General features: G+C 33.7%; 3 protein-coding genes across 4 annotated transcripts in view; 2 read left to right on the forward strand and 1 right to left on the reverse strand.

The window, feature by feature from the left end:
- Positions 1 to 38: 38 nt before the first annotated feature.
- LOC109594091 (coatomer subunit delta) lies at positions 39 to 2,318 on the reverse strand. The gene is made up of 8 exons (XM_020009258.2): positions 2,191 to 2,318; positions 2,042 to 2,081; positions 1,766 to 1,989; positions 1,525 to 1,704; positions 1,101 to 1,465; positions 612 to 1,037; positions 343 to 547; positions 39 to 287 (listed from the first exon to the last, which is right to left on the reverse strand). Exons 1-8 carry the CDS (start codon positions 2,191 to 2,193, stop codon positions 198 to 200), a joined length of 1,533 nt encoding a protein of 510 aa, XP_019864817.1. The 5' UTR covers positions 2,194 to 2,318; the 3' UTR covers positions 39 to 197.
- A 2,807-nt stretch (positions 2,319 to 5,125) lies between these two features.
- Positions 5,126 to 16,684, forward strand: LOC109594107 (fibrillin-1). 2 transcript variants are annotated; one of them, XM_049963094.1, is made up of 12 exons: positions 5,126 to 5,241; positions 8,712 to 8,750; positions 9,945 to 10,106; positions 10,215 to 10,592; positions 10,774 to 12,117; positions 12,203 to 15,277; positions 15,332 to 15,544; positions 15,598 to 15,721; positions 15,771 to 16,050; positions 16,109 to 16,211; positions 16,274 to 16,401; positions 16,453 to 16,684. In XM_049963094.1, the coding sequence occupies exons 1-12, from the start codon at positions 5,190 to 5,192 to the stop codon at positions 16,609 to 16,611; spliced, it is 6,057 nt and encodes a 2,018-aa protein (XP_049819051.1). In that variant the 5' UTR covers positions 5,126 to 5,189; the 3' UTR covers positions 16,612 to 16,684. The 2 variants fall into 2 exon arrangements, with proteins under 2 accessions (XP_049819051.1, XP_019864843.2); XM_020009284.2 differs by having other exon boundaries at positions 5,127 to 5,241; positions 16,271 to 16,401.
- Positions 16,685 to 19,619: 2,935 nt separating this feature from the next.
- LOC109594110 (otoferlin) overlaps positions 19,620 to 24,797 on the forward strand; it is a 33,274-nt gene continuing 28,096 nt past the window's right edge. Inside the window, exons 1-2 of the mRNA XM_049963544.1 lie at positions 19,620 to 19,698; positions 23,046 to 23,107. Coding sequence (XP_049819501.1) covers positions 19,620 to 19,698; positions 23,046 to 23,107 — 141 coding nt within the window. The remainder of the gene's footprint in view (positions 19,699 to 23,045; positions 23,108 to 24,797) is intronic.

The raw sequence follows: 24,797 nt of genomic DNA on the forward strand, positions 1-24,797 counted from the left end.
TCGGTGTATATAATGTTCTTTTGGAGTGAAATTAAATATAATTTTCATTTACTTTATTATAGATAAAAATAAAGACAGACAAATTCCTTAAAATTTTGTACAAAAAGCAACAACGTAATAAATGAATAAAATATTAGTAAATATTTATACAAGTGAAACCATATAGGTAGTACTTTTCTAGCTTATCATATTAATATTCATACTATTTCATATTTATCCGGACACAGGCACGTTTCAGTGCTGTATTTTACTGGAGAATCATCTTCCACCAACAATACATCCGTGATCTGTAACAGAGATAATGTTACTTACGACATTGAAAACTGCTACACAATTTTGTACCTTAATATTAGCATATGATGATTTCGAACTGAACGAAACCGACAAGGGGAAAAAGTCATTAGGAATCGCTCTTGGTGCGTTGAATTCCATTGAACCAGTTTTGTTAGTCGAATCAACCAACGGCAAATTCCAAACTAACTGATTACGTCTCGACTCGTGTGTATAAGTTCCGTCGCATTCGCCAACAACTGGTGAACACCCAATTCTACAACCCCCAAAAGAATAAATTAAATTAAATTACCACTTTTAATTATAATTATGAATCTTACGGCAATGGAATGACAATATTCACATCAGCAAGTTCGAGATTTGGATCGGCAAGTTCGTACTCTATATTAACGTCGCAACTACCATCCCCAGCTTCGGACGGCCAGCAGTTAATTAACAGCGGCACCAAACTCTCATCTGTGCCCTGCAATCTCCACTTTAAAACTCCCACATCAGTGTGCAAGGGAAACGGCCTCGCCGGTTGCTTTAAGCCGATCTGCGACTTAATCTTGAACAGCTCTTTGTCCACATTAGGATGCGTTTGCAATTGAACACCTCTGGTGTCCTTGTTGTCGAGCTGAACACGTATCTTACCCCACTTTTCGTCCCCAATATGAAGTGTCACGAGTCCCAAAAGCTCGAACTGCTGAACGCCTCCGTCTCTACCCATTTTTACCACCAATTTCTCTTCCAATCGGAGCAGAACGCTGAAAACAATAAACAAATAGACTTTAGACATTAATTGATATAGATAAGAGTATGAAATTTACTCGTCCACGTCGGTCTTGATGGCGGGCGCTTTGCCCCCCGGTTGCAAAATACTGTTGGTCTGTGCGGTGACTTTCTCGCCCTCTGATTTGAGCTGATCGACGAACGACTCGACGTCCCTGCCTTTGCCGCCTAGTTTCATACCGCGCGGCTTCTGCGCTTGCGCAGGTGTGTATGAAGGTTTAACGTCGTTAGAAACGTTCGCCACGTCTCCCACCGAGGGGGCCGGAGTGTACGAGGACGAGTTGCCGAAACTCGAACCGCCGCCGAACGACGATTTTATCCCCTTTCGTGTCGCGTCCATTTTCTGACGCTGCAACTCCTTCGCTTTTTCACGCATTTTCAATTTTGCCTCCCTCTCTTGAGTCTGTAACAAACGAATTTGAACATCCTATTCGATTTTAAGACAGAGGAAAATTTGCTTACCCTTCTGACAGCTTGATAAACCTTTTCTTCGTGCGAATCCATTTCGACAAAGGTCCTGATCTGGGACAAGTTTACGCTTTCCCTATATCCTAAAGCGACGATTTCGTCGAAAGCAAATATCAAGGAAAATGCGTTGTCCGCAATTTCACTTTCTTCCAGTGAATTACAATATTCAGGAATCTAAATGAAACAAATCAATAATCACATTTTTATTTCAGCTTATAATTAAATGTGTACTTACAACTCTAGCAAACAAGCGAAGAGTTTCCAGATCCTCCAGGATATTGCTAGCTCTTGTGGTGATCAATAACATGTAAAGTCTCTCCAATGGTTGATACACATATCGTACCGAATCAGTTTCTACGAATGTATGTTGAGTTCCAGTAGGAATTAATTTGGGGAATGCAGCTAATAATCCCTCGATTCGAGCTTTTGTCATCTCCACAAATTGTCTCGAGACGATCGCTGAAAATTTACTTGTTAATTTTAGAAGAATTAAGAAAATTGATTTACGTACTTTTACCCGCTTTCGTGCAGACAGCAGCGGCGATGAGCACCTGAAAACAGAAAAAAATATTGTTCCATTTACAAGTTTACAATCACATTTTTGGCATAAATAGTTAGTTCGCATGGCCAAAGATCGCCTTCAGGAGATGATGGCATTACCATTTTCGTGTTGGTTTAAGATGCACGATTGCTAAGGCCGTATTATTTTATTATTTTACAAAACATTACACCCGATGAAGTTATAGATGACGTTGACGTGTGCGGTGAGAGAAAAACAGTGACGTGACGGTTGCAGTGTTGCCATCATAACAATACCATATACCCCAGTTTATAAGAAATTCATATGTTTATTAATGGCATAACTATGATTTTTAATATTGCAATTAATGATGTTCATTAATATCAATATGTTGTGAGTTTCTTTAGAGAAACTGGTTTAACAAACTTTCAAAACGGTAGGTGATGATTTTTTATGTGTAAATGTTTACCAACTGCATAAATTATATTTTCCCACATATTAATGAAAGGTTATGTTTAATATCTGACATTTTGTGCAATAAAATAATAAATAAATTGACGTAAGATTAATTCACAATCAATTATCAATCAATAAAGAGATTATAAGGATAAAGAATTTTACGTTTTTTTCATATAAAGGAATACGTGTTTTTTATTGACAAGTTTGTAATTTTTTTTTTTTTTTTTTTTTGGGACAGAGGGGAAAGTGTAAACCCCTCTCCGGGTGCCGATCCGGAGATCATGACCAAATGGGAACCATATGTGCTAGCACATATGGGGGAAAGGGCGTGTATATACATACACGGGTGAAGTTGAACCAGAAGACGGGACTGACAAAGATGCCAGCCCCCCGTCAACTGGTTCCCGGAAGAACAAGCCCAATCTGAGGAAGGTCCTAGAACCTCCCCGGGTGAGGACTGGGCTTGCAGTTGATCCGTTGGCTTCCCGCCACCACTGGCTTGTGGAGCGGTACTGCCCGAGAGATCCTGTTTAGTAATACATTCAACTGATTTTATATTTAAAAACTTTAACACAACGCTGGTGTGCTAATATATCACCCTATGCGCTAAATTTTGCAAGTCAGAAATATTTTTTCAGTTTCATTTTCATTGAACAAAATTCGTTACATTAGATATTTATTTTCAAAATTTAACTGTTCCAATAAAATATTTTCTTTTTATCTGCGAGTTGAAGTCCTCCATTAATAGATGGTACACATGCGGTCAAATTTTCAAATCTAGTTTTCATAATTCCTGGGATCCACGAATAGATGGCGCTATATTTGCAATTGAGTACACAAAAAATTTGTATTTTGAAATCTTTTCGTTTAATGTCTTTTCAATCGCAATTTGAACCCGGATAATAGTTTGACAAAAAAAAAAAAAAAAACTGGTTTTGAACTTTTCGAAAAAACCTCTTTTCAATTTTATTTATTTGTCTATGGAGATATTTTTCGCAATTCTCAGAAGTAAAAGAAAATAAAAATACTTTTCTTCATGATCAAAACTCTTTTCCTAATAGAAAAAATAAATAAACTGTTGTTTTATCTAAAAATACACAACATAGTTACAAAAATATTTAGTAAATCTCATTTTGACTATTATTATATTTAAAAATTCATTAATGTTGGCGCTACCATGTTAACGCCATGTATTGGAACTTTCATATACCTATAGTTCAAAAAATAGATATATCTTATCAAATAAAAATTTTTATTTTTATTTATTAACAGTGTGAAATTAGTACAGAAAAATTATATCCTATTTATTTACCAACAAATGAGTTTTAGGGCGTTTATACGTGTTTTGAAAAAAATGTCTTTTTTCGTAATGTTGGACAAGTTACAAAAAAATAGAAAATCTTGAGCAACCCTGAAAGAATTTACGTTTATAAAGTGATTATTTAAAATGTTTTATGTATAGTTTTGAAAGAGGTATAAATGCCCAAAATAATTTTTCCAGTTATTTATTATATCTTACATATATATTGGTTAAATAATTTTTATAGATGAATGAACGAACAAACCGCTGTAATAAGTGGTGTGCAAAATCTGTTTCGGTCATCAAAATATATTTGAGGATGTGTAATTTGACATATGTTTAATTAGTGATCATGTAAATACTTTAAATTCATCATCAATCATATAATTACATGACACATTCACCCGGAAATTTTATACTATATTTAGCTAGTTATAAAATTAATATTAAAAATATTTCTTTTAATAAAAATAATTTATTGATCTTTCAGCTGATATATCGGACTGTAAACAATAAAATATGTAGTTTAACTGTTGATGACCATTGTTTCGAAACGTAAGATGAATTGCATATTTTATGATTGTAGCTTTTGAACTGTAATAAAGAGCAATTATTGTTCAATAAAAGGATGTACAACACTAACTAATACACAACTAATTTAATTTCTTAGACAGTCTTAAGAAACAAAGCACGATTGTTGAATATACTTTGTAGAAATTGTAACAATGATATCTGTAGTAAATAAATACACAAGGGAAATTCGGTACATTCTTGTCTTCGGTTTACTCGAAGTCTAGAATTAACACTTTAAAAATAGTCTTAATGATGTTATTTTTGTGTTGACATTAATTACGGCACAATTTGTTAGAAAATTGGGATATTACTTAAACAAAACATTATTTAAGAAACAATAGGAAAACATTCATTCCTTAAAACATTTTTTATTCACTGTCCAAGCAAGCTCGAATATATAAAAGGATATGAAAAATAAATAAATAAAAATGCACTTAATATTAACAAGATTATTTGTTTTTTCCGATACCCGATGAAAGTAAAATGTTATGTAAAATTCACCTGTATTAATTTTTTAAACTGTATATTGTTTAAATTAATAAATCAACAGTTACTTGAAAGAAATACTGTTTAATTCTGTTAAATATATTTAAACTCTCCGAAGAATAATAAATTTGCGGCAGCATAAATGAAATAGCATTGAACTTATTCTTCCACGAGGTCCAGATTCCACTCCAGCCGAGATTCAAGACGCTCAGTTTTGGCTTGTCGTTGATTCAGTACTACGTACGATTCAACGGAGTACAGAGTGAGTGGACTTAAGTCCGTGCGGGAAACAAATGTCACTGAAGTGAACCGTTTCACAATATGGAATTTAAACTACCACTCTTTTTAGTGGCCGTTACATTTTTTACATACAGTAAGTTTTTTTTTAATTTAATTTAGTTAATTTCTATTTCTTAACTTAATATTTAATATATTGCTATTGTAATATTTTTGTTCATTTTAAATGAAAATTTTATATATTATTTGTAATAACTAAACATAATATAAAATTAACTAAATTTACTTTTGCCATACGGTATCGTGGTATTTTTATAATTTTGATTGTATGACAAAAATAAATTTAAGTAATTATAATTTTGTATTAAATTTTAAAATAAATATCTGAAATAATACACAATTTACAACTATTCAAACACAACAATGTAGTATCATCATCGTTTTTTTTTCATTGACTATTTGTATAACACATTGTAACATATATAAAAACAGTATATAATTAATAATATTAATAAAACATGTGCAAGAATATGTTTAGTGACCTATGATTTATTTTTATGAAGCGTGGGATTAAATGAAATAATCTTAAAACCAAATGAGTTTTGCCTACATGAGAATACTCTTATGGTAGTGCGAATCGACTTGATACTTTAATTTATACAAACATTCGCGCATTTATAAATTGTTTTTTATTGGTAAAATTAAAAATTAACTAATTTTTTTTATCAGTATGAAACATATAAATGTGAGGGTGGCCTAGAGATTAATTCGTCCGTTACAGAATTATTTTTACCTGCAATAAATATGGAAGACAGGCTAATTAATAATAAATGGTAAATAGTTGAGACGAGGATTTATAAATAACTCACTGAGGTGTTAAAAGTTGGTGTGACATACCGACAAATGTTATACTAATAGGCTGCAACTAAATTTCATTTAAAATGGGAACTGTTCATGTTCTAGTTTAAAAAATATTAAACAGGTGTAAACATTTGAAATTTTTAAGGATTTCGCTTCAAATAAAAACGGTTATTTTTAATTTCCCCATAAACAACTAGATTACAAATTGTCGGTTTAAAAATAACCGAAGTGAATTTCGGTTGACAAATCGCGGAGGTGTAAATGCATTTATGTCTTTTCCATTTTCAATCACACTTGATGTGTTAATTTCCTGTTCTTATTGATTTATGATTTAAACATTTTTTTATTCTAGACTTACTAAAAAACACACTTAAACTAAGTAATTTTCGAATCGAAATGATTTTATTTTCATATAAATCACCTGAATTTCTTTAAGACTCTGAGATAAGAATCCGAAGATTATTGTTGAATTTGTGTGGGCACGGTCTTAAGTGTTATTCGAACGTTTGGCAATATTTCATTAATATAAATGTCTTCATTTCAAAAACATTTTCCAACATAAAATAGACATAAACTTTGACACAAAAATAATTTAGTTATAAATCAAAATCTTTATAAATTGTAACTTTTTAATCAACGCATCGAACAGGAAATTATGTGACATTCACACCTACACCCATAGTCCAGTCATTATAGGGAGTTCACTTAGGAAATCGAGATATCTAGCTATAGACTCGTATAAACTTATATTTTGACATCCAAAAACTTGTCTCAAAATTCACACATGATAGGACGGCCGCATTTTGCAAATTTTTTATGAATATCTCGTTTCCTATGGGTTTTACGCTACTTGTATTTCTTATCAATATTGTAGAGCATTAAATTCTCTACAACTTTTGTTTTAAACATTTTTTCATACGTCGAACCATCGTGGAGATAGAGGACAGAGAGCGCGCGGCTAGGGTATCATTTGAGGTCAACTGGTAGTCCCGATCGAAAATACGTAGTATAAAGTTTATAAATTATTGCTAAATATATAATTATAATTTTTTTAACTATTACATTATATTCAATCGTTTTTTTGCTTACTTATCTATTTTTAATTTCTATTTTCTCACATATAGTATTTGTAGCATGCATAGCATAGACCTATTTACACAAAACACTTTCTTTTGTACTTCGACCACGAAATACTCGTCCTTCTGGTTTTATTGATTTCATAAGAGTTTGTTCAATTACCATATCTGTCCATGTACCAGAATTGAATTTTCCTGTTCGTTTCATGCTGAATAATTCATTTTTAAAGTTCTCAAAATCCACAGTTTCTTCCAACTTCAGCAATTTCCGCACTGCATCAAGATATTCTTTAAAAAACCCAACTCTTTCAGCGCGAACAAAATCAAGTGCTATTGAAACCATTTCGAGGTTTCGACTTCAAGTTTTTAATTCATTCCATTTAATTCATATTCAGAAATGTCGCAGGAAAAAGGGTTATTTGCTGTATTAATTGATCCAAAGTATCTTAAGATCTTCAATCTTCATGTCTTCAAAAATTGTCATTGATAATGCTAGTCATAAGCCTCTGATGCTTCTCGAGTAAGCGTGACGAGCAATTTGTCAACAGAATTCTTTACATATATTTCACCAAAAGCTTTCTTGAGCCCACTTTCGTCCATTATGTACCCTATGCTTCCAAGAAAAGACATCTACATATGAAATCCTCCTAATTTTAGAACTATTGTATATAATGGTGAGTATGCATCTGATGCAGGCACCATTTCGTGTGCTTTAGAAAAGAGAGGTTGATTAAAAGTAATCATACACGATTTTTGTCCATGTGCCTTAGCAATATTGAAAGCGCAATGTAATGTTGTGTAAATAGTGTCTACGTTACTGGGAAGAAACATAATTTAAGATGTTGATAAGTTCCTGTTATTTTTAGTGAGCTGTTCAAGATAACCATTCCACCCTGGGATCGATGCAATATCTCTCCCTCTGACTTTTTAAGTTGCGGCCATCCTATCATGTGTGAAGTTTTGAGATGTCAAAATATAAGTTTATAACACATCGATCAATAAGTCCCGAGACTAACCCAGATATGGTGCTAGTAGTTCTAAACTGGCCACGTTTCCCTAGAGTACGAACCTTTACATGAAACGTGTAAAAATTTGACGTTGATCGGACCACAAACAGCAAAGTTATCGAGGTTAAAGTAAAGTCACTTTGTAATTTGTTTGAAAAATGGAAAAAAGCGAGTTAGTTCATTGTTAGTCTCGGGACTTATTGATCCATGTGTTACAATTTTAGAGCTTAGTATCTCGAAATTCAAGATATTTATCTAATTTTGACTAAGATGAATGGACTACCAATTACAGAAGTCATACATACTAATTTAACTGCATTTCTACATACATATAATTTGCCCACATAAATGTTACAGAGGAATAAATTAATTGGTACTACAATTTCAATGCATGTACATGGAAATGTTCTTCGAAAAAACATAGTTTGAAAACTATTTTCGGTGTTCCATAAATTATTGTATCAAATTTCATTCCGATAAAACTTATGCAATACATTTTAAAATTCTTATGTATTTTGGCAATCTATTACTGATGTCACATGAAGATTTATAATGTGACGGTTTTTAATAAATCTTTGTCGTCTATTGTCTGCTTTTATGGCTATTTCCAACTTTAAACTCCTACTGTTAAATCCTAATAATAATATGTTACTCTATTTCAGGTGATGGTTTAGGTTTTAGACCACATTTTCGTCATTTGGGTGAGTTAACGAATAAATCACATCAAACAATCCTAGATTCAAATCACATGTGGGTTTTTTAATCGGTAATACAATTCAAAAATGATTTAAATGCATTATAGGACTATAAATAGAACGATTATATCAGTGTTAATAATCGATTTCGGCGTCCGCGATAAATTAACTGCATTGAAAATAAGTAAGGAAAATAGCCAATCAATTCACGACAACTTAAATCGTTCATAAATAACGACGTCTTTTTCGAGACGCTCGCGGCCATTTGAAATACACATAAATTTCATAAAACAATTTACCCGTTTGTGCCACACACGAATTCATTTCTTTTTCGTGTTTTAAATTGTTGACTTTTTATTTATGAAGTGAATAAAACTTGTTAATTATCTTTTATTACCGTTCTACTATAAACAGTAAACTCTATTTTACATTACCATTGCAACAAACGGTAGGCGTTTCATTCAAGACTTAAACAATGCCTAAATCTAAGTTTTAACATAAAACTGTCACATTTTCAAAGGCGTGGGACCAAATGCTAAACATATTCACAATTACGGATTCCCTGAAGGCAAAAAAACCGAAAGAAGAATCGATCAATTTGTAAGGAACGTATCGATTTTCTTGTCGATGAGAAAACCGTAATAACCAAAAATGTGTAATCATCGCTCTAATCGAATGTGGGTGGTTTTGTGATCCGGGTTAGTGTCAAACTTGTGTTACAGAATGAACAAAAATTTAGGTGAATACACAATAGGAACTCATGGGTTTAGATGGTAATAAAACATTCCAAAATTGGTAAATGATAAATACCTATCACATAAAAAACACACACGTCTCCCAAAAACTGTTTTATTTACCATTGTTCATACAGTTTTAGTTAAAATTTAAAACTACATTTAAAAAAGTACCATATGGTTTAAATACGTTTCATAAGAATTTCAGAAAGAAAAACCACTGATTGATTTGATTGAATTATAATAATTCGAATAACAAACATTGCAAATATGGAAAAGCAAGGCACTTCCATAAATATTTAACACACTGTAACAATGCAACACAATCATCCCAACATGGAAGCGATTTATAAACGATTAAACGAACACGTCGCATCAAATCAATAGATAAATCCTCACCAATCCAAAACACACGCAACCAACGATATTTATCAAATTAATTGATCTCTAATTGGATTTATTGCAGCCGCAAGCCGAAACGACGGTTTAAAACCTCCGCAAGTCCATCACGAGTCCACATGTCCACCCGAATTTAAAATCAAGTGTCAACACTTGTGCTCGATGGAGAATGGCCAGCCCACGTGTCAGTGCCTTCCTGGCTATGTTAAAAACGGATTCGAATGTCAAGGTACTAAAATGAAAGTCTTTAAATTTTTATTGTTTGGTCAAACGGCTCTTGACGTCTTGAACTTGACGTCAACTGAAATTAATACTCTCACCTTAAATCTCCCTTTAGACATTGACGAATGCAAAGAGAACAACGGTGGTTGTCACGACATCTGCAAAAATCTCCCCGGTTCGTTCGAGTGCCAGTGTAAGCCAGGCTATCGCCTAACCACCAACCGAAAATCCTGCGAGGATATTAATGAATGTTACCTCCGCAACGGACACGGTCCCTGTCAAGACACATGCGAGAACACCCAAGGCGGTTACAAATGCGGATGCGAAAGACTTCCGGGCACCGTTCTGTCAATTGACAATCATACTTGTGTGGAAATGAACGTTTGCGAGGGGATTTCTGGCTGTTCGCACGGATGTTTGAACGCTCATGGCAAGGCGTTCTGCACTTGTCCCCCCGGAATGGAATTGGAGGATGATTGGAGAACTTGTAAAGGTATTTTTCATGGTACACCAATTTCGTTACTAACCTTGGGGTGAGGTAACTGTAATAACATAAAATAACGACACACTGTACATTTCACACACTGCCTTTCTTATTTAGCTAATCATACCAATAACCACTGTTTAAAAATCTAATACTGCTACTTTATTGATAAACTCGAGCCTTTTTCCAGATATCAATGAATGTGAGAACGAAATTATCAAAAGAAAATGCAAACACGGCGGTTGCCTTAATTTCATAGGATCATACGTTTGTACTAACAAAAAGTATTATAAATTGTTGGCTGATGAACCTGAAGAAGAACGTGGCGAAGAAGATTATGAAGGTGAGGACTACGACGAAGGTGATTATGAAGATGAGGATTATGAGGAGGAGGAGAACACTAATGAAGAACGTCCAGATGAAGAAATTGAAAAATCAGAAGATGGCATGGATCCTGAAGAAAAGCAACCTGAACAAAATATAATTGAAAAAACTAAAGAGGCAACTAATACTCCAAAAGTTGAAGAAGAAGCCAAGAATAAAGTTGACGAACACGAAGAGGAGTATGATGAACATGAAGAGAAACAAGAAACAGATAAAGATAATGAAATACCTCATCAAATAGAAGAAAAAACTGAATCTTCTAAAGTTGACGAAGAAGTCGTTAATAAAATTGATGAAGATGATGGTGAAAACTATGACGAACATGAAGAGGAAACAGAAACCGACAAAGATAATGAAATACCTCATGAAACTAAAGTGGAAACTGAATCGTCTAAAGTAGAAGGAGAAGTCAACAATAAAACAGACAAAAATGACGAAAATTATGATGAGGAAGGCGATTATGATGACACTGAAGAAGAAACAGAAGAGAATGTAAAGGTTTCGAAAGAAACAACTCCTCAATCAGTTGAAAATAGTTCTACCGTAAGTATCGTAAAAGAAACTGAAGAAGAAGAAGTCTATGACGATGATTACGATGAAGATTATGAAGAAGAAACTACGACACTTTCTACAACTACAACAACAACTCCAGCAATTACAACAACATCAACAACAACAAGTACTACCACTCCTTCAACAACATCAACGACTAAAATTAAAGAAAGCGATGAAGAGGAATACGAAGATGAATATGATGAAGAACCTGAAATCACTACTAAAACTCCTTCGACTACTACAGATACCCTCTCGACCGAAAAAAATGAAGTTACTGAAGATGAATTACATAAAGTAGATGTTTATAAAACTGGTTCTACAGAAGAAAGATCTGAAGCATCGCCTGAAAGAGAACAACCTATTGACTCCACAATCTTTACAACACAAGCTAGTAGCTCCACAACTGAAACTAGTGTAACTCCTATAGGCAGTAATGATAGTGTTACAGAAACCACTGATGAAGAAGATGATTATGACGATGAAAATGATGAGGAAGATAATTATGACGATGATAATGAAGAAGTTCCTTCCGTAACAACAGAAGACAAAAAGTGCAATGCCGGATTTAAATTGAATTCTGTAGGAGAATGTGAAGGTAAGTAACGCCACAATTTATTTATATAATGAAAGGCAAGTGTGATTTTCATAAACGAACGGTCAAACCATAATTTTTGTTTCAGACATTGACGAATGTCTGTCAAACAGCCATCAATGTTCGGATTACTGCGAAAACACAATAGGAAGTTACAAATGTTCTTGCCCCAATGGCTACACAATTAAGGAAGATCCTTTCACCTGTGAGGATGTGGACGAATGCGAGGACAATCCTTGTTCGCACACGTGCACAAACGAAGAGGGCTCCTTCAAATGTTCTTGCCCTCCCACTTTGACTTTACAAGGCACCAAATGCGTGAACCAGACCTGTTCACACGATGAAACTCGTATTAACAATCAGGTACAATGTACGTGTCCCGAAGGTTACGTTTTAGGGCCGGACGGTCGCACCTGCGAGGACATCGACGAGTGCATTTCGGAGAACTATTGCGCACAAACGTGCACCAACTCCATTGGCAGTTACAAATGCGGGTGCGACGCAGGGTTCGAATTGCACAGTGATGGTAAAACGTGCATTGATGTGGACGAGTGTCAGGGCGATCATAAGTGTCCTCACTTATGCAAGAACAAAATGGGAGGGTTTTTATGTATATGCGAAGAGGGGTACCGATATAATGAGGAAACGAACCAGTGTCTGGACATTGACGAGTGCAAAGAGAAGAATCTGTGTAACCATATCTGCGACAATTACGAAGGCGGCTACGAATGTCTATGTCGTCCGGGTTACAAATTGGGAAGTGACGATGCGACTTGTGAAGATATTGATGAATGCGCAGACAACAATGTTAACTGCACGCAAATCTGCACCAACATTGATGGTGGTTACAAATGTGATTGTGAGGAAGGTTTCCAATTGGACAAGGATAACAAAACTTGCGTCCAAAACAATCCTTGTGCGTTGGCCAATGGTGGTTGTTCACACGAGTGTGTGAACATTGAAGGAACAGCACATTGCAAATGTCCTGAACATCATGAACTGGAAGGAAAGACTTGCGTATTGGTCAATCCGTGCAGGAGTAATAATGGAGGTTGTTCACACTATTGCGAATTCATTGATGGAGTAGTTCAATGCTTGTGTCCTGAAGGATACGAATTAATTGAGCAAAATACTTGCGAGGAAATTGATCAATGTCTCCATGACAATGGTGGTTGTTCTCATATTTGCAATTTTAAAAATCATACTACGATTTGTTCTTGTCCCCCTAGTTACACATTACACAATGACACTCACTGTAAAGAAATTAATCCTTGTTTGGAGGACAATGGAGGATGTTCTCATTATTGTAACTTTACAAATGGTGAAATGAGTTGCAGTTGTCCCGATCATTATAATTTGGAGGGCAAAACTTGTTATATACAAGAACCATGTTTGATCAATAATGGTGGTTGTTCACACGATTGTTTGACTGATGAAAATAACGTTGTGGTTTGTCAATGTCCACCAAATTACGAACTAAAGAATAAAACTTGTTATCCTATCGATCCTTGTATTGTTCACAATGGTAATTGCAGTCATATTTGTAATAATGTTAACGGTGCTGCTGAATGTAAATGTCCTGAGCATTGGAGTTTGGTTAATAGTACCCACTGTGAACAAGATAATCCATGCAAAACGGAGAACGGTGGGTGTTCAGACATTTGTGAGAACAACAACGGTAAACCTTTATGTTTTTGTCCCGAAGGGTATATGTTGAAGGATGAACGCAACTGTATTTTGATTAATCCTTGTGAAACTAACAATGGAGGTTGCTCACATATTTGTAAGGTAGTTGAAGGTTCTGCTCAATGTTCCTGCCCTGAAAACTTTCAACTGATAAATACAACAAGTTGCAAAGAGCTAAATCCTTGTCAAATAGACAACGGTGGTTGCTCCCACGAGTGCGTGTTTGAAGAAAACAAAGTCTATTGTCTTTGTCCTGAAAATCATAAATTAATAGATAAATACTGCACCCCAATTGAAATAAACGATTGTACTAATAATAATGGAGGTTGCTCACACAATTGCAAAATGATAAACAACGAAGTACAGTGTTCCTGTCCAGATCACTACAACCTAATTAATAAAACTACTTGCGAATTAGTAAACCCCTGTCTGATCAACAACGGAGGTTGTTCTCACGAGTGCGTCTCCGAAGAAAACCAAGTCTACTGTTTGTGTCCTGAGAATCATAAATTAATTGGTAAAGAATGCGAGTTGATAAACCCTTGCGAAGACAAAAACGGAGGTTGTTCTCATGTATGCAACAGTTTAAACGGACAAGTGATATGCATATGTCCACCCGGCTATGAACTCATCAATAAAACCTGCTTCAAAAACAACCCTTGTCTGTTAAACAACGGAGGTTGTTCTCACACTTGTGAAAATGTAGAAGGACAAGCCGTTTGTACTTGTCCGTCAGGTTACAAATTGTCCGACAAAACTTGCATGTATGAAGAACCTTGCGCACAAAACAACGGGGGTTGTTCCCACTTTTGTGAGAATATCGACGGACAAGCTCGTTGCAGTTGTCCACCAGGCTACAAACTTTTCGGTGGTACATGTCTGGACGAAGACCCTTGTAGGAAAAATAACGGTGGCTGCTCCCATTTCTGTCATAACAAAGACGGCAAACGCGAGTGCTCCTGCCCTAACGGCTTCATGTTGAGACCCAATCGCAGGATTTGCAAGGAAATCAATGAGTGCAGAGTGAACCGGGGCGGATGTTCGCACAATTGCAGGAATCTCATAGGTAGTTACGAGTGTTTATGTCCCTCCGGATACAAACTAGGACCAGACCAAAAGACTTGCTACGATGTAAACGAGTGCTCGTTGAACAACGGCGATTGTCAAAGCATTTGCAGGAATTATAGAGGAGGTTACAGGTGTGAATGCGAACCGGGTTACGTGTTGCAGGACGACAGGAAGTCTTGTAAAAGAGTTGGACGCGGTGGGCGAGTCGGAGGTTTATGCAGGATACCGAGTCCCCCACACTACGGACATTTAAAATGCAAAGATCTCGAACGATCCGATTACGGGACGCTTGTTCCCTCAGGCACTGAATGCAGCGTTTGGTGTCGTGATGGTTACAGGCTAAACGGCACTTCTTTGAAAATCTGTCAAGACAACGGTAGTTGGGGATCTGACGAATCGATTTGTATCCGTAAGTTTTTCTGTGTTCAATTTGATGTCGGTTTGACTGAACGTGTGATTTTAGCCGCGACATGTCCAAAACTTCCACCTATTAAAAACGGTTGGTTTGTGCCCGGTGTCTGTAACACAGGAAAAGTTTATCCTGGTGAATCCTGTCATCCATTCTGTAGAAGAGGTTACAAGCCTAATTTGGCAATCACTTCATTTAGGTGCAATGAAGACATGTTATGGGATCCTCTTGTTTCTGCTTCTGATTTAGAATCGGCTTGTGTTAGAGGTTTGTAACTAATTAAAATCATTCTGAGTAAATAATAAACCATTATTTTATAGATATAATTCCAAGTTACTTTATAAAATGTCCTGGAAATGGAGAGATTTCTTTTACACTTCCTTACGGCCAGAACCAAATGTTGGTACGAATTCCTAGACCGGAATCAAACGTCGATTGGAACAGGTACACATTTCTAATTAAAAAAAAATCAATTCAAGAAAAATTGTTTCAGAGATATTTCTTCGAATCCATCTTGGGGTATGAACTTGGAAACAATTTTGCCAGCGGGACGAACGGAAGTGACATTCTTTGCTCATGCTCCGGGCACGAGAAACAGCACCACCTCATGTCATTTAACAATTAACGTTCTTGACAAGGAAAATCCGAGAATGTCTAATTGTCCGCAAAATATTGAAACTGAACTGGCAAGGGGACAGAATTCCAAAGTAGTTTATTGGAACGAACCTACTTTCGACGATAACGTTGGAATTGGAAATGTATATAAATCAAGGGTAACGTTTACTTTCATTAAAATTAGGTTTAAATATATTGTATGTATATTGTGTTTAGAATCCAGGTTCTGAATTTGGACTCGGCATTCACCACATCAACTACGTGGCAAGTGATGAAGCTGGTAACAGAGCTTTCTGCCACTTTACGATCGACGTTAAAGGTAATTTTGCCCACCTTATTATGTCACAAACATTTATCAACTTATTTTATTTAATCTAGAAGAGGCTGAGCATGAAATCTCTAACTCAATCCCTGTAGAAATGTATCGCCATCAAGCAGGAAGATACAGAGCAGTTTTGATATGTCCAAGTGGGATACAACACATGTCACAATCACCAGAACATTATGATGTAAGATTGGTCTATTCAGATATACCTATGTTTAAATTATTTTTCTTGTAGAATTCTTTATTAACTGAAGCTGGGTGTTACTGGAGGCATGTAAGAGTTCCCATGTACGATCATCAAGAAACGTACGGAAAAATACCGAAAGTGTTCAATGAAAGAAGACTACCACCCCATATAAAGCGCAGACGTCAGTACTTCAAATGGGCCAAATAGTTTCTTTCTACTATTCGAATTATCAATTATTTTATATGTACTTATGTCAAATAAATTATTTTGTTATTACATAAATGGAGTGAGTGTTCTTTAAGGAACATAACCCGTATTTCGATTTATTTAAAATTAAATGCATTTTATAAATGTGTAATTTTAAAAATTGTTTTAATATTTGTGTGAATGATACTTTATAATATTAATAATACAAGATATATAGACAAGCTTTACACCGGTTCCCTTCTATGCATAATTCCGTTTTTTATTCAATAGTAAATTATTACTAATCGGGGTTGTAATTTGATTGAATTTTCATTACTAGACCAAGGTTTACTGTAACCATTAATAACGTTAATTGTAGCTTTGTCTGATAATTAATGATGTTGTGGCACATAAAATGCATAATTTGTTCATTTTCTGTAACTTAATAATGAAACAATAAAATGGATGGTCGTTAATTTAAATTACATTTTTGAATTAATTGATCTATTTACTTTTATTTACTTTATTTTAATAAATAGAGAGATAATCAATTCATTTTTATGCTATTCAGGATCTTTTTAGAAATTCAAGATTTGATCTGAAAAGCAATTATTGAAATGAAAAATCCGAAATAACGTCACGATTAAAAGGAATGCTGAGAAATCTAGAATGAAATTCTCGTTATTCAGTGGAATTCTGCATTAGAAATAAAAGATGTCCATTAGATTATAAACTTTAAAAATAATGTTTAAATTCACTTGCAAAATTGTAAGAATATCAAAAACAAGTTTTAATTTATATTTAGAAAGTTATTTAATGAGCAAACTCAATATTCAGAAAAATATTATTTAATTGTGAATCAAATAAGTTAAAATATATGGGTGTATATGGTTTTTAGTGTTAATTGTGTTTTAGGTATTACGTTCTAGGAAACTATTAAGACCTGGAACAATAGAGGGCAATTTCAAAATCGACGTCAAGACCGTTACGATGCATCTGGTACAGCTATTCATTCTATTTATTAAATTATTCATCTATTTACTTTTAGCAATTCGTAACTCTATTTTTGTATTTATTATTATTATTATTATTATTATTATTATTTGGATTTCTAGATTTTTGGTAATCAAACAATTTTTTACCTTGTTGAGTATAATCGTGACAATTGAGAATTATTTCACTCAGTTTTCCTGCAGATATAATTATCATTTAACTCGTTTTAAGAAGTCAATTTAGCCCCCATTTCGTAGATAATTAAAATAATAAAGAATTTTAAATCGATAATCCAGCTACCTTATTCAAAATTAATAGAAAAGGAAATTAGGAAATCGGGATACCCAGCTATAAACTCGTATAAATTTATAATTTTCGCAGGAAAAAGGATTGAGCTATCTTACACCCTTCTATGATTTTGTAGGAAACATCTCCATTTTCACGGGCTTTAGAGTAAAGGGGTTGATCAAAAGTAATTACACATGTTTTTTGTCCATGTGAATTAGCAATATCGAGAACGCAATGGAAAGTTGTGTAAATAGTGTCTACGTGACTGGCAGGATTATCAATAAAAGGAAGGAACATAATTTGAGATGTTGAAAAGTTCTTGATATTTTTAGTGAGCTATTCAAGATAACCATTACACCCTGCATCGTTATGCAATATCTCTCCACTTTTCATACAGCCACAAAAAATTAATTCCTTTAATATTTTTTTCTGTGAATGCTTCATCATCATAAATTTTCGACTTAGAACTTTACTGGATAGGTACGATTGGTTTTTCATAAACTAGATACATGTGATATGGCTACCAACTCTTTCGCACTTAGTTTGGTTGTGCATTTTTTGTATCCGTTCATCGTAGACAACACCAATTTTTGGAGTTACTATCTTAATCATCCCCATAATATAAAGAGTATTGTTACCATTAAGAGTGTGGACATTTATATCTGCATTCTCTCCAACATATTGTATAAGTAGACCAGACTCTGATGATAATAAAAAATGATAATTATATATTTAGCATATTTAAAACAAAAGTTATAGAGAATTTAATTCTCTTCAATATTAATAAGAGATACAAGAAGCGTAAAACCCATAGGAAACAAGATATTTACAAAAATGTGCAAAAAATCGATTTTTGTGATTTTTGACCTCTAACTTTTTAAGTTGTGACCATCCTATCATGTTTGAATTTTGAGTTTTGGGATGCCAAAATATAAGTTTCACTTAATTTTGACTAGGATGACTAGATTATTAGTTTATTAATGAACTTTTTCTTTTTATAATTATTTTAATATTTGATAAATTTAAATATACATAATTCGAGCAATTAAATTATATATTTAATACAAAAATTATATAAATTATAATTGTGTTATAATCAGGCAACCAACATTACAGATACGTGTAACCTTAATTGCCACACTAAAAATATGTTATAAATATAATAAAAAATAATATATTTAATAACATCAATATTCTTTAAGGTAATAATTATATAACTTTTAGAAAATAGATTTATTTATTTTTATTTAAAAATTCACTAAATATATACTTATATATTGATTTAATCACTTTTTTTAAATAATTATCATATATAAATATTTTAAAATATTTAAGTTAATTTATCGGTAAATAAAAAAAAATAATTAGTGATATTTTGATTAAGAAAACCACGGGATAGCAAAGAAACTCTCAGAAAACCTTCTCTAGTGAGTATAAGCATGAGTAAAGAAAAACGGTTGCAACCGGTAGAAATAAAAATGTGGGTCAGTCCAGAAGGCACATGCAAAAGACAGAAAACAGGTTTATTTTCGTTCCGATCCGATCTGATCCCGAAACACATAACAGGTTAATACGCAGGAATGATAACCGGTGTGTCGGATCCGTAGCGGATCCTGCGCCAATCCTGCCGGCGTTCGCGTTCCGTATCTACGTCAGCGTCAGTTGCAGGAACGGCGGGCCGCGATCAACAAGTAAACCGGGAGGCGTCGGGAGCGTCGCGGCGGCGAGTGTTGCGCGCGTATTCTGCCATGTCGATCTCTGTCAAGCTCAAACAGTTCCAGATACCCAAGTGCAAGGGCGAGAAATTGGCCAAAATCGAATTCAGAGGTAAACAACTACATTTTACTTGCAAATTTATTTGCAATTTTCTCATGTTGTTAGTCATGTTATGTTATTGTATTTTTTAATAAAATAATACATTTGGTTTTATTTCTTTTAGACTTATAACATACATATTTTATTTTGTTTGTTTTTTGAGATAAGCTGAAATTATAACGGTGAATTATTTAATTTAATTTATATATTCCATTAAATACAGTCAACTTTCGTTAATTCGAAGCTCGAGGGATTCTTAAAATATTACAAGTTATCAAATGTTTTAAATATCAAATCAATTATTATTTATTAACACATTATACATGTACATATTCATAATGTGAATTAATTAATCTGTCGAAAGAACTCTGTTATATTGGTTTGCTTCAAAGCACATGGCTGCTGCTTAGACTGCTCAATAACATTTTTTAAGTGAAAAAGTGCCTGAAATGCTTTTTAATCACTTTTTTGTAAACAGAAGCTTTGTAAGGTGTAGAATGAGGCTCTTGCTTCCTTAACTGACATCTCTGCCAAAGGTTCTGATGTATCATCCTCATCTTCATCGTCGCTTTTTTCATTTGTATCTGTCGCAGGTAAAATTTCGCCATCGGTTAGTGAACTTGAGACAGCAAAATCTTCATCCACTTGAACAAAATCAGAATAACTAACACCGTTGGTGTCAACTAGTGGTTACTGTTCTATTGCTGGTTCTTCATCGTCCGTAATTACTGGAAGATTTTCCCGATCTTCTCTTATGAAACCGGATTTTTTGAAGCTATTGAGTATCGTTAAGGGTGTTAGAGCTCTCCATGAATTGTCAATCAATAATATCAATAATATTCGCAGATATCTGCTTGTCGAGAGGTTGTAAAACGAGCTTAACAATTTTTTTGCGATAGAACGTCTTAAAATTATGGATGATCCCTTGGTCTAATGGTCGCAACTTGGAAGTTGTGTTCGGCGGAAAGAAATAGAGTTCTACGTTGGATAATGTAGGAGGACTGTTGTGGTCAATGAATTTGTCTAAAATGAGTGAAATTTTCCGTTTTTGTCGTTTCATGTCCCCATTAACTGTAAAAAGTCAATTGTTAAAAAGTTCTGTCGTCATCAGTAGGAAACGATTTCACTCCTCTGAAATATCGAAGTTTCATTGCTTTTCAAGTTTTTCCGATCCGTCTAAATTTACTGCAAGTAAACCTGTCAACCTCTCTTTCTGTGTTTTCCTCCATGATACTTTTCATCTTTAAAAGTAAGCATCTTGTCCGGTAAACATTTGAAAAATAGGCCAGTTTCATCAGTATTAAAAATGTCGCAGGCATCATAGTTTCCAATCAAAGTCTTCAATTTACCATGCCAATCTAAGCAAACTGCATCATCAACACTTCTACTTTTCCCACAAACTTTTTTAAACACAGCTCCATTTCTCTTTTTGAAATTTATAAGCCACCCTTCACTTGCCACAAAGTTTTTGATGCTTAGAGTAGACGCGAACTCTTTTGCTTTTTCCTTTGGTAACTTTCCACTAATAGACTCTTTTTGTTTTGTTAATTTTGGATTAATTTGCAAATTTCAACTTTATACATTCTATTTTCTAACAATAAATTATTGTGGTGTCATCAAATTTAAAATTTCTATTATAATTAATAATAAAAACAATGTTTAAATTTAAGGAATGTGTTAATAAAACGATTTTACTGAAAATTTACATCAAACCTAATATTTAAATAAATGTAAATTTTATCAAGAGTTATAAAAATCCCCAAAGGGAAAAATTTGCATTTAAATAAAGTTTCCAAGATGAATATAGCTTGGAATTTAAAGCCAAAAATAAATTTATATTATTTTTCATTTGATAAATATTTCAATGGTTTTCTAAGCATATTTTCGACTGGTTTTGGCGTAATATTAATATTTAGAACAGCGAAAACTCCATTGTGAAAACTAGCAACATATCTGAAATAAATTCGAGATTACAGTGCAGATATTTCGCACATTTAATGTCAGTTTTCCAATTTAAATTCCGACTAAAAGCCACAAACTGCGATTTCCAGTTTTCGAAATGATTTTCAACCGTCACATTGTTTTATCTAAAATGAGAATTTAATGCACGTTCTCAATTTAGAATTGTTTCCCAAATTATGATACAATTTTCACCATTTAAACAAGATTTAAAGATATTTAGACAAGTTGTTTGAAATTTGATGAGCGAAAATTGATCAGTTGATTTGGACGTAATGAATGAACGTGAATGAGAGAAGAGTACTAGTAAGTAATACTATAATTAAATATGCAACAGGATCGATTTTCTATGTGGACGTTTCCCTCATGCGTGTATTTGTGTCACGCTTTGTTTTCCACCTACATTGTACCTGTGAAAAAGCAAAATTTAAGCAGAAACGTCTGTTACTTCGTATTATCAAATTCAGTCAGGGTTGATTTGAGTGTGCGGTTAATTATTGACGGGTGTTCCTACACGTCGATCACATTTGACCCACATTCATCAAATTTCGTTATTGTTTTATTTGTCGTAATTATTTTTTCATTTTGTAGTTTCGGAATGTTTCAAAGTTAATTAGCGCATTCTTCGTTCTTTCATTATTCAGGCGTAACACAATTTAAATCTGCAAGAAACATAATTATCTACTCCTTAACTCTTTAAGACTTGCTCTACATAATAATGGCACTTTTGACGTGTTCTCTTCAAATCCCTTTCAAACTTTTACCACAAAACACCACTAAAAGTTTTCTTAAGCGCAAAGTTTTTGTTGAGTTTCTTAAAAATACTTTACTTTTAAAAAACATTTAACTTAAATAAACGTGTGTGATACATTTTCATACTTATTTACACATTTTATTTAGGCTTCCAAATCTGAAATTAACGTTCGTTGACGTTTGATCGTATCTTTGTGCAATTAAAATAATCGATGTTTTAGCTAAAACTGAAAATTTCGTATTTACAATTTAATTAACACTTTCAAACAACGATACAAACAAATCGTAAACAACAAGTAGTGAAGTGGACGTAAAAAAGAATAACGACTTTGTTCCACCTTTACTGCAATTAATGACGAGTGAATAATTAAGGATGCAATTTCACCGAAAAGTGCTTTACTGGAGCTAACGCAATTTTACGATTATTTATTTATTGTCAAATATCCGCGTTAAAATTTCCTTAATTGAGTTTAAAATTCGATCGGCTGATTTAATTTCAATATGGGAGAGACGAGGTGTACAAAATTGACATTAATTGATGCATTGTTCCCCCACACATTCCTGTGTATGAGAATGATGGAATTGAAATTGAACGAAATTTAATTAAACAACGAATAAGTTAATAGCAAGTTGTATTTTATTTTCAGGTGTCTCTCATCTGACCAAAATCCTTGAGGACAACGGTGGAGAATTGATTGTTGTTGATCAGGTAATATAACAGATTATTAATATCACATTTTAAATATATTCGATAATTCGAACCTCTCTATAATTCAAAGTTGTCACGAGTTTTCTAGAAAATCTCTTTATATTTCGAAATAAATCAAATACATTTTTGTATGCACTTGGTAATTTGAACGAAAAAATCATCGCTACGTAACAAAACGATTCATCAAACACTCGACAATTCAAAGTTGGAGAGAGAAAGAGAGAGACAAGTTCAAACTTGTATCATCTTGCACGAGCCTGTTTTTCTAATGATTAGTTTGACGCACACTTCTTCACGAATTGGTTTGTTTAGTTAAGTTTCAGTTACTGTTACTCTTTCTTTAGTTGAATACAGATTAAATAAAAGTTTGTTAGTTATGAGTTCTAAAAGTATAAATGCTTGACGATTGCTGAAAAAAAAAGTTAATCGAAAAAGTAGAGGGAGGTGAGAAGCAAAGCGATGTTGCAAAAGACTTTAAAATTCTTATTCGTATTCTCAACCATAATAAAGCACAAGGAGAAAATTTATGCTATTCAAACTGCTGGAGCACGGCGAAGAACTACTAAAGGTGTATTTCCTCGTCTGGAAGAAAGGCTGGTCATTTGGCTAAGACAGTGTAGCGGAAACTTGTTAAAGGAAAAAGCAAAATAATTCCCATCTACTCTAAACACCAAAAACTAAAACGGATCGGAAAAACTTAAATCCTTAGTGATAGGAAAAGCAATGAAACTTTCAGAGGAGTGAAATCGTTTCTTGCTGATTATCGTGCTAACAAAAAAGCTTAGAAGACGAGAGAACTTTTTAACAATTGGCTTTTAACAATTAATGGGGTCATGAAACGACAAAAGCGGAAAATTTTCTTTTTTTAGACAATTGTACTGTCCACAACAGTTCTCCTACATTTTCCAAAGTAGAAATCTACTTCTTTCCGACGAATACGATTTCCAAATTACAACCATTGGACCAAGGGATCATCCATAATTTTAAGACGTTCTATCGCAAAAAAATTGTTAAGCTCGTTTTGCAATCTCTCGTGTTAGCTCCTTAACTGCGAATGTCACGGTACTGATGGGTACCACCCGTAACAATTCTCAACTGCTTCAAAAAAATCCGGTTTCATAAAAGAAGAACATGAAAATCTTCCATTATTTACGGATGATGAAGAACCAGCAATAGAACCACAAGTTGATATCAAGCAAGAGCCTCATTCGACACCTTACGAAGCTTCTGTCTACAAAACGAAAGTGAAGAAAAAGCATTTCAGGCTCTTTTTCTCTTAAAAAGAGCAGCAGCAATGTGCTTTGTAGCAAACCAATATAACAGAGTTCTTTCGAAAGATTAATTAATTCACATTATGAATATGTACATGTATGTATGTACCTCTTAACTTTTGCCATTCTTAAAGAATAATACGAATTATCGAGTGTTTGAAATATCAAAATGGTTGGAAATTTTTGAGAGGAAAGAAACTTCGAACTATTGAGTGTTGATAACCAATTATTATTTGTGTTTCGAATTAACGAGAGTCGTAGTTATAAGCATACTTGTCAAAAAATAGTTAGTTTAAGAGTATAGAATGCAGAAATTGCAAATACACGCAACTATTTAATACATGCAACTTAATTAAATATTGATTTTGTACGTCATATTACGGTGTGAAATTAACAGATTATGTTCTTTACCGGACTTT

The sequence above is a fragment of the Aethina tumida genome, chromosome 2 (assembly GCF_024364675.1).
Source record: "Aethina tumida isolate Nest 87 chromosome 2, icAetTumi1.1, whole genome shotgun sequence".
In the NCBI taxonomy this organism is placed as follows: Eukaryota; Metazoa; Arthropoda; class Insecta; order Coleoptera; family Nitidulidae; genus Aethina; species Aethina tumida.